Source organism: Rhamphochromis sp. 'chilingali' (assembly GCF_963969265.1).
Source record: "Rhamphochromis sp. 'chilingali' genome assembly, chromosome: 2".
Lineage (NCBI taxonomy): Eukaryota > Metazoa > Chordata > Actinopteri > Cichliformes > Cichlidae > Rhamphochromis > Rhamphochromis sp. 'chilingali'.
Genome location: NC_137930.1, coordinates 58,210,554 through 58,226,249, shown reverse-complemented (window position 1 = coordinate 58,226,249; position 15,696 = coordinate 58,210,554). Strand labels below are relative to the sequence as shown.

General features: G+C 40.1%; 2 protein-coding genes across 2 annotated transcripts in view; one reads left to right on the top strand and one right to left on the bottom strand.

The window, feature by feature from the left end:
• The window catches only part of LOC308392031 (uncharacterized protein), a 297,183-nt gene that overhangs the window by 177,904 nt on the left and 103,583 nt on the right, over positions 1-15,696 (top strand). The gene's annotated exons all lie outside the window — the stretch shown is intronic.
• The window catches only part of slco3a1a (solute carrier organic anion transporter family member 3A1a), a 37,517-nt gene continuing 24,947 nt past the window's right edge, over positions 3,127-15,696 (bottom strand). The window contains exons 3-10 of the mRNA XM_080861945.1: positions 14,611-14,709; positions 14,247-14,519; positions 12,700-12,864; positions 12,402-12,600; positions 8,001-8,163; positions 7,389-7,561; positions 7,230-7,294; positions 3,127-6,839 (exon numbers count right to left, since the gene is read on the bottom strand). Of these exons, the coding sequence (XP_080718071.1) occupies positions 6,487-6,839; positions 7,230-7,294; positions 7,389-7,561; positions 8,001-8,163; positions 12,402-12,600; positions 12,700-12,864; positions 14,247-14,519; positions 14,611-14,709 (1,490 nt within the window). The 3' untranslated portion in view covers positions 3,127-6,486. The remainder of the gene's footprint in view (positions 6,840-7,229; positions 7,295-7,388; positions 7,562-8,000; positions 8,164-12,401; positions 12,601-12,699; positions 12,865-14,246; positions 14,520-14,610; positions 14,710-15,696) is intronic.

Here is a 15,696-nt window from a genome sequence, read left to right as displayed (position 1 = left end):
TTTAGCAGATGAGTTTCTTCATAAGTACAAACGTTTGAATAGTCGTCATCGATTCTTCATTCCTTTGTAATTAAAAGTCATTTATTAAAATGTGTTACCCCTCCATTATACAATTCCTATCATTAGCATCATTTTCGCCCTCAGTCAGTCTTTAGCTAGTTAGTTAGTTGATATATAATGAAAGTAAATTAGGGATTATGCAGTCAAAACAAATCTAAAGGGAAAGTGCTATCTGTTTTCATATTCCAGGCATACATTTTCTACACGATTGCGATTCACAGACATGAATAAAGGTCTAATTTACATAAATTGAAAAGTGCAGCTGGAGCCCTGAGATTGTGCATAATGACTCATAATGATATTTACTTTTTTTTTTTTTTTTTTTTTTTTTCATAATGATATTTACACATATGATGTCTGGTTTTACATCCAGTGCTAATTCACAGTTCACTCTCAGTGTGTTTAGTGGAACATGTACGTCGCATTTCCACTCTGGGATGAAAATCCAAATGAGAGCAGGATGAATTCAGTCACTCTATCAGATTAACAGTCACTGAACGTGTATCAGCAATTTGAGAAGGATGCAAGTCGAGGCACCCCAGAGAGGATTTACTGCTTTATTTTCTCCACTCGAGCTGTTGTGTAACGCTTTGTCTTACTAAAGCAGCCATTAGGCTAATTGACACTTCTTGACTTCTTCTTCTTCTTGGATTCTTGTTGTTGTCGTTGGCTTTTTTTTGTTTTGTTTTGTTTTGTTTTTGCTCTGCCTTTCAACAAGGACACCTTCCCGGGGAATCGCAGTTGTTGTATTTTGTGCATCTTTGTTGTGAGGAGTATCAGGAGTGAGGTGAATATCAGAGGCTGTTGAGACAGATGCAGTGATACTGATACTGCTGCTGTCATGCACAAGCTTTTTCTCTTTCTTTCTTTCTGTGTGTGTGTGTCTTGTTCAGGAGTGTCATTGAGCTATTATTAGACTTTACAACCACCTGACAACGACACTCGCTCAAAGACAGGCAGAAATACACTGCGCCCTCATTTTTTAAAGCGCATTATAGCCACATTTGCAAGTGCTGAGGTGTCATTGTAATTATGAGATGTCGTTTTCAGAAGCAACAAATATGAGGAGGCCATTAATTTTGCATGTAAGATCAGTGAGATCTGTGTAACATATCATAAGATAACTGCTCCAGCAGACTGTATTTCCTTAAATTTGATAAGACTAAGGAGATGAGGGAATAGTACCTTGATGCCTCTATACATGCTTTACATGTGTCATAAGATCCATTCATCTATTTTCTTCTGCTTATCCTTGGCAGGGTCGTGTGGCGCACTGGAGCCTATCCCAGCTACCACAGGGCGAGAGGCTCCAGGCACGCTGACGCAGGGCTAACACAGACATCACAGTCACATACACACCTATGGGTAATTTAGAATCACCAATTAACCTAACCTCAATTAACCGAACCCACGCAAACACGTGGAGAACACGCAAACTCAGGACCTTCTTGGTGTGAGGCAACAGAGATAATTATGCCACCGTGCTGCCATAAGATCATGTTTGGCTTTTTTGAACCGAAGAAAGCAGAGGTGGGCTCGATCCAAAGATAATATCGATAAGAATGCTGGTATTGGTATAGATATTGGATACATACTAATGCAATAGCATCGATACTTTGTTGCCTCTTACTTCAGTATTGTGTTGAACCTTTTTTAAAATTACTATTATTTTACTAAAAAAGAAAAATTAGTTTTAAAATATGTGAAAATTTTTAGTGTTTTTTGTTAATACAACAAAGCACACTTTGAAATTTAGGTTAATACAACTAATTATTGTGAAAAATACAAATCTGTGAATTAGTGAAATGTATTCAGAGTTGCAAATTGATGATGGTTCATCTCAAACCATGACACATAAGCCTTTATAGGTCAAAAGTATCGGTATTAGTACTGGTATTGGTGATACTTGGTATCTAAACTATATCAAAAGTATAAGTATCCCACAGTACTAGCAGACAGGCTTCAGCTCTGCAACACTGTTTTTAGTGTAATGCCCACCTGTTACAGGTCAGCTTCTGACTGACAGGGTTAGGGGTTTTTTTTGTCGATACCTGTAAAGTATATTATTGATACTTTTTCAAAATTTCCTTCTTATCTCTCATTTGGTTACATTTTAATGACACTCAAACTGTAGGACTAAATCTTGCACCTTAAATATTTGTTAAGGCTGAAAACAGGAATTAATTCCAGTGTGTTTGTTTTTGCCCAGAAAGGATAACTGGCATAATCATTAGGATGCTGTTTTCATATATGGGTTAATATAAAGTTGCTACAACGTTTGTCATATGGGATTTCACTACCGTATTTTCTACCTTAGTTATTTACAGAAATCAGCACAGCGGTATGACAAGGACGAGAAATGTCTTAATTTGTGACATAGATTCACCGAGGCTGATTTTAGCGAGATTGACAGGTTATTGATCAGAGATGCTCTTCTGTTCTTCAGCCGGTGTGGTCTTCTGATGCTGTTGTAGCCCATCTGCTGCTTTTCTGCATAGCTTGGTTGAAACATGTAATGATTTACATAATATCTAGAAGCATATTTTACAAACTCTCAGTGGTTCTGTGGTACTCAAACTGTGAGAGCTAAAGTCTAACGGCTAAACTAAGCCTCCAATCCACTGTGCAAATCAAAATATGGAAAGTCTCTGTCCTCATGTGGTACCATTAATTTCTCGTGTCTATATAAAGCATCTCGCTGGGCGAGGACTTGGTACAATATTGGGAATATGTGCTGAGCCGTGAATACAAACTGGTAGCTGAGCTGGAGCTTTTATTTTAACAGTGCCTCAACACTTATATTAGAATCTTTAAAAAGCCTATCTGAAAAATAGAACCGTGATTACACACACACACACACACACACTCCAACAATTCCATGTTCTCGGTCCTTGCATATCTTGTTCCAGTAGCCTACTTCCAGACCTCATTAAGCCAGGTGACATCTGAGCCGGTGTGGTAAATAAGTGCAGCAATTTATTGAAATATGTGCAAACATGAATAGAAATACAGTATACAGGGCAAAAACAGAGTTTGTACAATTCTAAAAAGTTTGAAAATCAATATTTTGTTTGACCAGCACAGCCTGAACTCTTGCGACTCCTGCATGTTTTTCTGTCCAGCTATGCTATTACTGCATTGGCACTTTGTTTGGGATCATTGTCATGCTGAAAAATGAAGTTGTGGCCAACAGCATTGAGTCACATTATATTTTTCAGTGGTGCAGTTACTGCACTAAATTCATTAATAAATTACCGTTGCAATTGTGTCGTTACTTGTGGGAGGAGGACCGCGGTGGAGCAGCCTGCAGTCCAGATATGGACATTACTGTTTATTTTATGAAAGGACAAGAGTACGATGGTAAAGCTGAAACTACATCCAGGATAGAATCAATTGCATTCTGCTGATAACACAACTTCAGCTCTTTCCAAGTATCTGCACAGACAGCATGCTAACACAAAGCTAGCCAAAACCCCAAAGTGACATTAAAGCTGAATGCATGCTAGCAGCCAGAGCCTGAACTTCAGCAGACAACAAAGGCAGTGATGAGCAGTCAGCCTTGTAGCTTCCGTTTGTACTTGTTCATGTTTCTAAAGTTGACTGTGGCAATCGCTTTGAAGTCTCTCTGTGCTCGTTTTCAGCTTTGCTTCAAGTTGTCAATTTTCTGTTCATAAATAAATACTAAAATATTGCATCTGTGTTCTAAATAGAATAAGTTATGTGTTGGTGTGTGGAACTGCCTCAAGTTTATATTGTTGGCCATTTGAACAAAGTTAAGTACCGAGTAGTGTAACAAATTACTTCATCCACTTAGTAATTAAGTAAAATACAGCATTACTTGAAAAAAAAGTAATGAGTAATGTGTAATATATCAGAGGTGGGCAGATGAATCCAAATATTGATAGCATTGATACCGATGCTGGTATTGTTATCGGATAGATACTTTGCTCTATCCTGTAAATATGCATTATATTATTTAACGTAATATAATCATGTTAAATAAATTATGTTTTTCAGAAATGAAAAATTGCATTAAACAGACTATGACAAATGTTGAATCGTTTTGTATCAACTCTCATGTCAGTTTTACTTATAGCACATTTGAACAACAGAAGTTGATCCAAAGTGCCTTAGAGACAGACATGTTTAAATTAAACTAAATTGATTTTAATTTTACTTACACAACAGCCACCCATATGGGCGCTTAATATTGTAAGGTAAATACCCCTACAATAATACAGAGAAACCCCAACAATCAGACGACCCCCTATGAGCAAGCACTTTGGCGACAGTGGAAAGGAAAAACTCCCTTTTAACAGGAAGAAACCTCTGGCAGGACCTGGTGCAGGGAGGGGCAGACATCTGACGAGACCTGTTGGAGGGTGGGCATTCCAGGTCTCCAGAAAATCCAGTTTTAAAATACATGAAAAGTTAAAAGATGCATTTCGTTATGTTAGCTAATTATTGCATAAAAACAGTGATTTAGTGGCCATTAAAATGTATCCAGGTTTAGCAAATTGATTCATCTCATGGATCACGACACACTGCTCTCTCTGACCTAAGCTGCCTTTAAAGGTTAAAAGTATCATTAAAGGCATCGGTGTTGTATTTACTCTGTATCAGATCGATACCAAAATCTGGAGTACTCCACATCGCTATAATACATTACTTCTTTTGAGTTAAGACCACAACACTTTACAGGTTGTATTGCATTGTGGATGAAAATATGACCAATATAATTCTATCAACTTTGACCGCAACACCACTGGCTGAAATGCAGCCCCAAACCATGACCCAGCCTCCACCATATTTTACAGATGGCTGTAGACACTCCTCCATACTTTGTGACATTTTGCCCCTTAAGTCGCCCCCTGCTAGCCAGCAGAAACAGTGGTTGTTTATAAAAACATTGAACAACTCAGCTCTACACACATTTTGCCTGCTCCCTTATTCACAAGGGGCCACCACAGGATGGCTCTGCATATTTGATTTGGCAGATTTTCACACCTGATGTCCCTCCTGATGCAAACCCCAAGGGACTCGTGCCTCCTCCTGGGACCAAACTGGCAAGCTTTGACTTGTTAGGCGAATGTGTAAACGACTACACTATGGAGCCACTTACACACAAACAGAACTCAAAAGAAAAGAAAAGAACTCAAATTTGTATGAATTTTCTGAAAAATAATTTATTTCCAGAGTAAAATAAACAATATGCTGCCATACAAAAAGTGTAAGAAAAGGGACAAACTGTAACTGCAGAGAGCTCAGCTGAGTAACAGGTCACATGTGCAGTGAGTCACACCTGGATATGAATTCAGTGCCCTTTAACTTTATTTAACCTTGTACACACAGTCTCCTTTAACACATCTGTAACCTCTGTATCTTATTACAGGCCTAGTTTGAAGACACAGGCAACACACCATAGATATGAATTGTCCCAGATCTTTTGTAACATCAGACACACACACATCCCAGACAATTAGATTACATATAATTTATACTCGAAAACAATCTAATAAAAACATTCTGGGCCAAATGAAAACAAACCTTCCACTTGAAGGATGAACAACATAAAAATACTACTTTTGATTTCCTTCGCTTTGACACTGGGTGCAAAAGCCAAAAGAAAACATATAGAAAGTTCTTATTCAAACTATCCCTTATTAAGACATATTAGGCTGAAAAGAAGTAAAAACAACATGGAAATGCTATCATGAAGAAACATTTCAACCTATAAGACAAGACCTCAACGTCTAGTCTAAGAAGTATCAAAAAACAGTGTCTATGATCCAGCAAGAGAACAGGAAACTGAGCAGTTAAAAGATCCAACAGGCCACTAAAATAACCCAGTGAGGGTGTTTCTGTTCTCTCTTTTTTTAATTTTTCAATAGGAAAATTTCCTGCAGTGAAATTAAAACGCATCAACTAGTAGTTTGTAAACACTTGGCAACTTTTATAAATATGAATAACTGAAAAACAAACCAAACTTTTCTTTTTTTAACCATAAAAATGTCATTTTGAAGAGTGACGGAACAAAAACACACAGTGCTGACTGAAAGGAAACTGTCACTGGAATCGTGACGGACCTAAAACAATATGGCAACTATAGTTTGTAGTAGCATCATGTCCACTCACTAATAACAGACTAGGACTGAGTGGGACGGTACTGCGCTCGTCTTCTACCACAGAGTCAACACGGGAACTCACTGGCAACACCTGACAACACCTCGCTCAGACGTAAACAACTACAGTGGACCCTTTTGATTTTATCGAGGACGTGTAGCGCAGTCGAGAGCCACGAGGACCTCAATGGGCCGTAAAATAGATCGCCTTTATCAAAACCTCTTGAATTTAACAAAGAAGAAAAAACTACATTCCTAAAATAGTCATTTAAATGTCCATATTGTCCTTTTTTTGCTTTACAAATTATAAAACAGACTCCATATTTTCACAAAACTCGTGGTCCTCGAGGTTGTATATAAACTTCGTCCTGTCGACGACTTTGGGGCCGTCGGTGAGGGACGGGTAAAACTCAGTTGGCGTCAAGTGGCCCTCGTGACTTTTGATGTACTTCCTGTAGTTCCGCCGCAAGCAATACCACGTGGTGGTGTAAAGGAGGAAGGCGACACCCTTGAGAACGATGGCCAGGCTCACGTAGAGATGCCTGTATTTCGCGTTGTCGTACAACAGGCAGGCACCCTTCTTGTCGCAGTCCGAACTCCAGAAAAGGCAAGTGGAGTCGATCCCAGCACCAAAAATCAGAGGAGGGGGAATGAATCCTGCAAGAGAGAAACATGCACTGAGCTAAGGTTTGCTGGCTGTAAGAGGAGAATCATAAATCTTCAAACTATCACTCCGTACGCACTGAAATGATTTAAAAATCACATTTTGTCTCTCTTATGTTCCATTTCTTCTCTTGCCTCCTGAACGTGAGGTTGTTTTTACACTCTCGTGATCTGATTTACTTGCTTTCCATCTGAAAACACGTAAAGTCGATGCAGCCGCGCATCAGCGATTGACGGGTTGCCGTCATTAACAGAGTGCGTCACTGGAGGCATTGGTAAAACGCCACACGCTTGCAGCCTCAACAGGATTTGTGCTGCGAGTGAGAGAAATGAGACTGAGCGATTGCATGTGAAAGTGATGTGTTATCTGGAAACGGTTCCTACCGAGGAGTCGCAGCAGAAGGAACAGCACACCGAGCGCGTATGATTTCAGCTCAGGGCTCACAGTCCTTCAAGAGAAACAGACAGAACAAAAAAAGTTTTATTTTTCAAATTAAAGCATTGAGAGTCTCTTCACAAAATAAAATAAAACCACAACGATACCTGATTAGGATGATGACAGAGGGAGTCTGGGCCATGGCTCCGACCAGGCTGCAGACACAAATCACGCACAGGAAAATGAGGAAAGACTGCTGGCATCCCGGCATTGGGCATTTCCCGGGAACCGCCGTGGCACTTTCGCTGTCGTTGGATATACAGGAGCAGCCGGTCAGATTCTGTCAACAGAAAGAGAGAGAGACGTTTGTACAACAACAAGCCATTCATCCTGCAGGAACACACATGCTACACCTGCTCCTCACGTCTGGATCAAAATCCTCAGTAGAAATGAGCAATGTGTGTTTGTTTTAGGAGCACTTAAAAACTGAAAAAAGAAAAGCAAAAAAAAATTCAGCAGCAGTGAAGTGGTGATATTTTGTGCTGCTGAGCTGATGTGATTTGAATATAGAAGACATTATCTGCAGTCAGCATCTGATCTTGAAACAAGCACGTTACCACCTGACTGCCCAGCATGTGCATGCTGATGACAGAGCTGTGAAATACTGGGACTTCATATCTGTGAACACTATAAAGGTTTCTGGTGGCTTTTCTGTGCTACAGTCCTCATCAACATTGCTGGTACTCATCATAATCAGAGGGCAAAAGCAAAATGAAAACCTGAGAAATGTTGGATGCGGGGATCCCAGTTCGGCTGCAGCCGGCGAGGCAGGCGGACAGGTAGGTGATGCCGTTGGAGCCGCACACAGGGCTGATGGAGGAGGTGAAGCAGCTGCATTGACTGTTGCACTGAGCTTCTGGTTTCCTGCTCGCCTGCAGGGTCCTAAACAGAGAGAAACAGCTGTAAGTTACATCTGTAAAACTAAGGAGCCCTTTATCAGATATTATGGACACTGTTTCACTTTTAACATCTCCATGGAAACGACGCAGCTCTCCTAACCCGCTCTGGAACAAGTTGGTTTTAGGCCACCAATTTCAAAAGCGGCTCAAACATTCAGTATTTCTACAGGATGAGCACACAGACTAAATCACTGAGTTCACACTTTATTAAAGAGATAAAAGCAACACCGAGGCTGAAGACTGAGCCTGAATGCTTTTATTTTAACTGAAAAAGAAGCAACCTTGGACTCAGAGGTCTCAAAGTGCGCTGCAAATAAAAGGAGGTGTTTAATATTCATCTGAACACATGAATATCTTTTACTAGCACAATGATAAAAAGATAGAGAAAGAGCTCAATGCCAAAACCCCCGCAGAATACAGTGCTATCGGTCTCAAAGTGATCCAAACAGGTACGCTGTTCTTGAGGAACCTCGACACATCTGTGTGCAAAACACAGCTGGATTTCTGCATATGTGTGTGCATGAGTGTAAAATCTCCCCCTCCTCAAAAACAGCCCCTGTGTGACAGATCAATTATCCTCCTCTTAATCTACTTCCTGCCCCCTGTTTATATCGCACACTTACATTAACATCCGTTCAATAAACATCATCATCATTTGTAACTAATAATTAGCTTCACTAGGGCTAAATGTAATGTATTGATTACCTGACTTAAACAGGCTTAAATACTTAAATGAGACACAGCAACCAAAAGTAACAATTTTTAACTAAAATATGATGATTGACTGATTATACAAATATTTGCTGCTGTTGCAGGTTTAGCTGTGGTACAATAACAGCTGTGGCAGCCTCGCCTCTGTCAGTGCGCCCCAGGGTGGCTGTGGCTACAATGTAGCTTGCCATCACCAGTGTGTGAATGTGTGCGTGACTGGGTGGATGACTGGATATGTAAAGCGCTTTGGGGTCTTTAGGGACTAGAAAAGCACTATATAAATACAGGCCAGGCCATAACAAGATTAAAGCATTGAAAACAGAGGAGCAGTGAAAGCTGGCAGAAGATTTTTTTTTACCTGGGGTTTGCACTATGAAGCGAGTTCAGCATACTTCTGATATCTGTTCATTTCTGAATTCATTTACCCAAACATCAAAAAATCACGATAAGCAGCCACAAGAAGCTGCTAACCAACTCACCAAGGTTACCCAGGGTTTCTCAATCGCACATTCACCTGAAAGGTTTGATGTTGGCGCAACAATCAAAATTAAAAGTTTAGATAAGTATACTGGCAGCAGAGCAGGTGACTTTGCCAAGGAAGATAAAATTATGAGGAAAGTATGGGGAAAAATATAAAGAGGTTAAACACACAATACAAACTGAAAGCGTCATTTCTGCTGCTGACTAAGCAGCGGTGTGTGAGGAGAAGCGTTGCACAGCAGTTTAGTATTAAAAGGCCTGAATGAATGCAGGGGCACTTTAAGTGCTTTGGTCAATAAGACTGGAAAAGAGCTGCTATAATAATAAAATTTAGCTTATTTGAAGCCAGGAAAGAAAACCAGCAAAACGCTGACTGCACTGACAGTAAACAGAATCATCAATATCACAGCTGTATCCTGTGTATTAGGACACAGGAGAATCTGAGAGCAAGTAAGGAACACATTAAAAACAGAATTCAAATTTAGGTTTAGACTATGTGCAAATTTAATGTAATAGGGAAGAAAAAATGAAGGAATAAACTTGCATCTAAGAATTTATAATTCTTAATGGTCATCTGTGTATTGCATCAGAAATTAGACATTAAAAAGTAAAACCCTTCTACTATCTGTGCAGAAGTCAGAGGCTTTTCCCAGCTGTGGTGACACTGTGATTGGTCAGTAGGTTGATCTCTAACCTTACTATGGTGATGCACCCCAGTAAGAAGTGACAGAGTTACTAAGATGATAAATAAGGTCTTTGTTCTGTGGCAGGTAGTACAATTGAAGATGCCACTGGCAGGATTACTAAGAAGTTAAGGGTAGATCTGCATGAAAACTGTCAGGCTTGGTGCAAGATCGAAGCGATTACATATGGAGGCTATCTAGATCTGAATACAGGCATTTTTTTTTTTTTTAAAGGACTCCTTATCATTCTGAGAGGCTATCATTGATTATTCCCTCTAAATTCAAATCCAATACAAAAAGAAAAAGGAGACTTTGGATTGTGAAAAACAAAACAAAGGAGCACTGGCAGTAAAGCTAGATTTCTACCAGAGAGAAAAAAAAGGTGTTAGACCCAGCCCTGCTGGGGGGTTAACAGAGCAATAACCACCTACAATTCCACATACTGTGTGTGCCCACGTCAGATGATCTGTGGGGTGTATGCCTAGGTGTAGCTCTGCCTCACTCACTGATTTTTTGACAGTACTATTCAGATACAGGTCAAAATGGGGGCATTTTACTTCATGCCGTCACAAATAGTTACAAAACATGAGATGAGAAAAGGGAGCAATCTTGATATCACGAATTAATCCACGGGCTGATATCCTTGGATTCAAGATACATGCATAAGGTGAAGAGGAATGCAATGTGTCTGTTCTGATTTGAGATGTTTGTTTCTATTAGAAGGAAGAAGCCAAACACCATATTTGTTATATTATCATATAATTTGCTTTGTGGAGTAAAATTACGAGTTTATCCTCATGTACTTCTTTAGGTTTTATAAAAACAAACTGTCTTTTTACCTTTGAAGTAAAGAATTTAAGTTAAAAAGTGTGCGCATGAGACAGTGATTCATGCTAATTTATGACAAACGACATAATAAATACAAAGTCCCTTCTAACAACAGAGCTTCACTTGAAAGGTTTATCAATATGAAAGTGAATAACGTGTCCTGCTGCATAATAGCTTTGCTTTAAACCTCTTTTTATTGGTGTCTGATTCAGTGAAGTCTGTCACATTCATATTCAGTTCATGCAGCCCTCGAGGCCACTTTCCAAACAGAAAATCTTTTTATAGACTCGACAAAATGACACAAAGTTGTTTGAATAAAAAGCCTTCTGTCCCATCTTTGCCCCAATGTCCAGCAGTGATAAGAATTTTTATTTACACATTTATAGTCCCTACAGTTCATCTGCAAAAAAGTCCTCCAGCCTTAGCAGCAGCACCGCTTTTCACTGCTAGAGTTTGTTAACTGCTTGTATTCTTGTTTGATAAACTGGGTTTGAAATGCTAACAGTGCATTTCGTTCCTCCTCAACCTATGACATGAAAACACGCTGAAGTGAGGACAACAGAAATATATCATTAGATATCTGCCGTTCCTCCACTGATGAGTTCATCTCATCTTACATTAAGGACACAGTTTCTGGCGACGTGTGAATGAAGCTTCTATGCAAGTTCAACGAGGAAGACCTAGTATTAACTCGTTTCCCTGCATTCCTGGATGGTTGGGCTGCTAGTCTGTTGTTAGATCACTTCTTTCATCATTATCTCTGGTCCAGTAACTTTATTTCCTTATTCAGCGAGTCAATCAGCCTCTGTTCCCTGTGCTTTAAATCTTGGTGCTCACTGTGGCCCGCCTCCACTACATCTCCATTTCATTTTGTTCGCTCAGATACCCTCGTCCGAGTCCATCTGCTTTATCTCCATCACCACCAGCAGCGTCTAGACTCCAGGGTGGTCCTGTCCTATTTCCCACCACTGGTGGGAGTGCTCTGCTATGTAGCTTCATCTGAGTCTAATCATCAAATAGTTTATTACCCAAACTTTGCGCTTCAACACATTGAGTTCAATTCTTTCAAATAGTCTCTGCTTACTGAATTGGATATCAAAAAGGATGGCTTCCCAAACTTTATGTAACTACAGGTAGTTTTAAAAAGGGGTTATCCAGGAAGTAAACATAGGCCAGAAGCCTGAAGATCAGAATGCCACACTGAGCAACAGCGCTCTAACTCGTCCCTCTTTCACACATAAAAGATAATCTCAACTTGCACCTCTTCACATGATCTTGGCTGACAGCTACTTCAACTGCTTTATTTATTGTGTTACATTAGTCTGCAGCCCCTACTCGCCTTGGATCAAGGCACGGCTGAGGTTGGCGTGAGGAATATGCCACTTTTAGCCTTTTAGTTGTGGTTATTAAGTAATTTAAAACCAGTGTCTTCTACAAACTCCGGTGTCAGTTTCCACTTTTCGTTGATGCTTTTAAGCAGAGGATGTAACAAGTGATAATATTAAATATTTTTTCTTACATGTTGCCATACGGGATGGTCACTCCTGCGACGGGACCCGTATCACAGCCAAGGAACAGAAAGGAGACGTAGCAGGCGGTGGACAGCAGGTTGACCAGCATGGCCATTCGGATTGCTCCCAGCGCTGATAGATTCAGCTTCTTCACCAGCAGACCACCCATGAAGATCCCCAGACACGCACATGGAATAGCTGTCATACCTTAAACACAAGATGGGCCCAAATCTGTTTATTATGCTCCTCTGCAGAAGAAAAAAAAAAAAGTGTGCATACGTGTGACTTTTTGCACAGAATACAAACCTAACAACTGATTTGCAGAGGTGGTGGTGAGGTTGAACTGCTGCTCAAGATATTTCCCCAGAAAGGCTGCAAAGCCGGCTACGACGGCGATCTCCATACAGGCTGCCAGGACGATACAGGTGAACACAGGGTTCGACAGGAGTTGCTTGGTAACCGTGGGGATCACTGGACATAAAAGGAAAGAGGAAAGATAAGCATTGAGGGTAGGGCTGTGCGATATGACCAAAATCTCATATCCCGATATAAGACATCTATCGTCCCGATAACGATATAAATCACAAAAATTTACATTTTCTGAAAGTTCTGTGAATCTCGGGCAGCTTGCATGAAGTGTTTCCAGCTGGGCGTCGTGTACCTGCAGTTGAGTGTTTTAACCGATGCATGAAACTATACATTTTTAGAAATAAGTTGTAACGGCCGCCGTTTGCTTTGTTTGTACTTATTACACGGTGTGCTGCGGGGAAAAGCCTGTTCTAACGTTTGAGTTTAAGGTTTATTTTTTAGCACCTGGCGGCTCTTTTTGACTTCTCATCCGTAAATAATCTGCTCTTTCACGTGATTCAGTTTATTTTGAAAAGTCTCAACAGGGTCTTGAGCTTTATTGTGAAAGGTTTATGTGGAAAATAAACAAGCAGACACGCAATGGTTTTACCGTCGTTGTTGCTAACGACACCGCATAACAACAGGCGGTTGTCCGTCCGTAGTGTGGTTATATTAAATATAAGAGAGAACTTTAAGAAATTAATATAGCCACTACAGTGACCATCAAAACGCTGAAAAAACTCTACTAATCCAAAACTAGTGTTCAAGTTCTTCTAGTAGTTCATTTTACTTTTAAAAGTTGCATACTCTTTCAATGTATTTCCCCTTAATGAGACAGATATTTTACAAACTTGTTGTTAATTAAAATATATATACAAGTACAACTTGCAATGGTGCGATGTGGGGACCTAGTCTAGACTCCAGTAGCTAGAGTAGATTTACAGTTCAATTCTTATGTGTTATATAGTGGGCCTTGAAGCAGCTCCTAAGTTTATCCTTTGTCTCATACAAGCCTCCTTTTCTTTGAGTCAGCTTTATTCTGATCGGCTGGCCCTTGAAAACAGCAAGTTTGAACATAAGCTGAGATGACCATACTAATGATAGATGTCTGAACCAGAGCATTTAGCACAGTCTGAAACTGAGCTTTTGGTTTACTGGGATTATATACGTATATGTTGACCTCACCATCTGACCATGTTTAACATGAGCACTTGTCACTATAACAGTAAAAAATAAGAAAAAAATATCATAGGTTATCTTTAACAACACATAATACTACAAAGGATGATATTATAACTAATCTAGTACCATTTACACTAACAGGTTTTATTTAAAAAGGACTGTAGCACTTCTGTTTTGTCAGTACTTCATAGCATTTGGCAAATACAACAAATAAAAATACAAAATGTTGTGTGTTTTTGTTCCATACATGCTTGCATTAAAAAAACAACACCAACAACCAAAAAAAAAAAACTGCAGTACCACACTGGATGCTGCATGCTCACCCCTGAGTTGCTGACAGCAGGTGGGGCTATTGGCAGGCTCATGGTTAACTACGACTCCGTTGCTGGGCTTAGGAGTCTCACAGTCTGAGCTCAGAGAGGGAGGAAGCATAACCTGCTCGCTATCTGCTCCCTCCTCCCGCTCCCTTGCTGGCAGCGACTGAGGGAAGCCAAACATCAAGACAGCAGAGCAGAAGAGTAAGGCACCACACAGGAGGAAGCCTGCCCACCAGGCCCCGATCCACCGCGGGTCTTCTGGAGTGATGTTCAGTTTACCTGCGGGGAGGCATGGTGTCGGTCAATAAACTGCACATGCCAAAAAAAGAACACACGAGAGGATCACAGAGTAGGGACACATTCAACTCACTGGTGTCAATGAAGATGGCGTCCACATAGAATTTAGTGCACAGCGATCCAAGGATGAAGCCGCAGGCAGGTCCGAACACCAGTGTAGAGAAGAGGATTCCTGCAAAGAAACATTGATAAAGTTTAATGTTTGATTTCTACACATCCAGTACTCTAGGATATATTTTTATACTGGGAAAAAATATCTAAAGTAACCTAAATGCTTTATTGTTTTTCCTCAAAGTCTTGTTAATATGTTCTGGGTAGTGTTAAACATTTATGGTAAACAGACATATAGTATGAGAAAGCATCAAGCAGTTTTAATTAATTTAATTTGCTCATCTGAGTTTGTATTCATTAAAAATCTTTAGATTTAACTTATTTTTAAGTAGCTACACAGTTAGTTTTAGTCTTTGTAAGATGGAGGGTGTTCTTACAGAGGAGCAAGATTTAGGAAAATCAGAATACAGTACAAACAACACCTAACGAGGGCACTTGATTCCCTGTACTCTACTTGTTTGTTTATCAAATGAGTAGTGGCCCCACCACTCACCCTATGATAGCTGGGATGAACTCCAGCCTACTTGGAGAAGCAGTTAAGAAAACAGATGGATGGAAACTGGTTTAATATTTAGCTCATAAAAGGTCTGAATATAGTACAAAAGGCTCAAGTTCTAAGAGCCTAAAAGTGAAACCTTCAATTGTCCTACTTTTCTGGGCAGCTACTCGAAGATATTCAATTTCAAAACGTATCAAAATAGAACGACAGCAAATCTTCCACAGTATTCTCTTCGTTTTCAGCGGTCCTATCCAGTAGGTACACTGTGGAGCATGACGGCAAACACAGAAGCAATTCAGCTATCATGAAAGATCAAGTCAGTTAAAAACCACAATGCTATTGGTGGCAGCACACAGCGACTGTGTTCGTTATGCTCACATGGCTCAGCCCTATCAAACTCACAGCATAACATACACACCTGACAATGGAAAACAGTGGTTCTGTCCCAGTCTTATAGTGGGCAGCTTGAAGCTTGATCTAAAAATCCTCATTAGAGCATTGTCAGCGGGGTGGAAGTCTGGCACTATGACTCAGACTGCAGGGAGATAA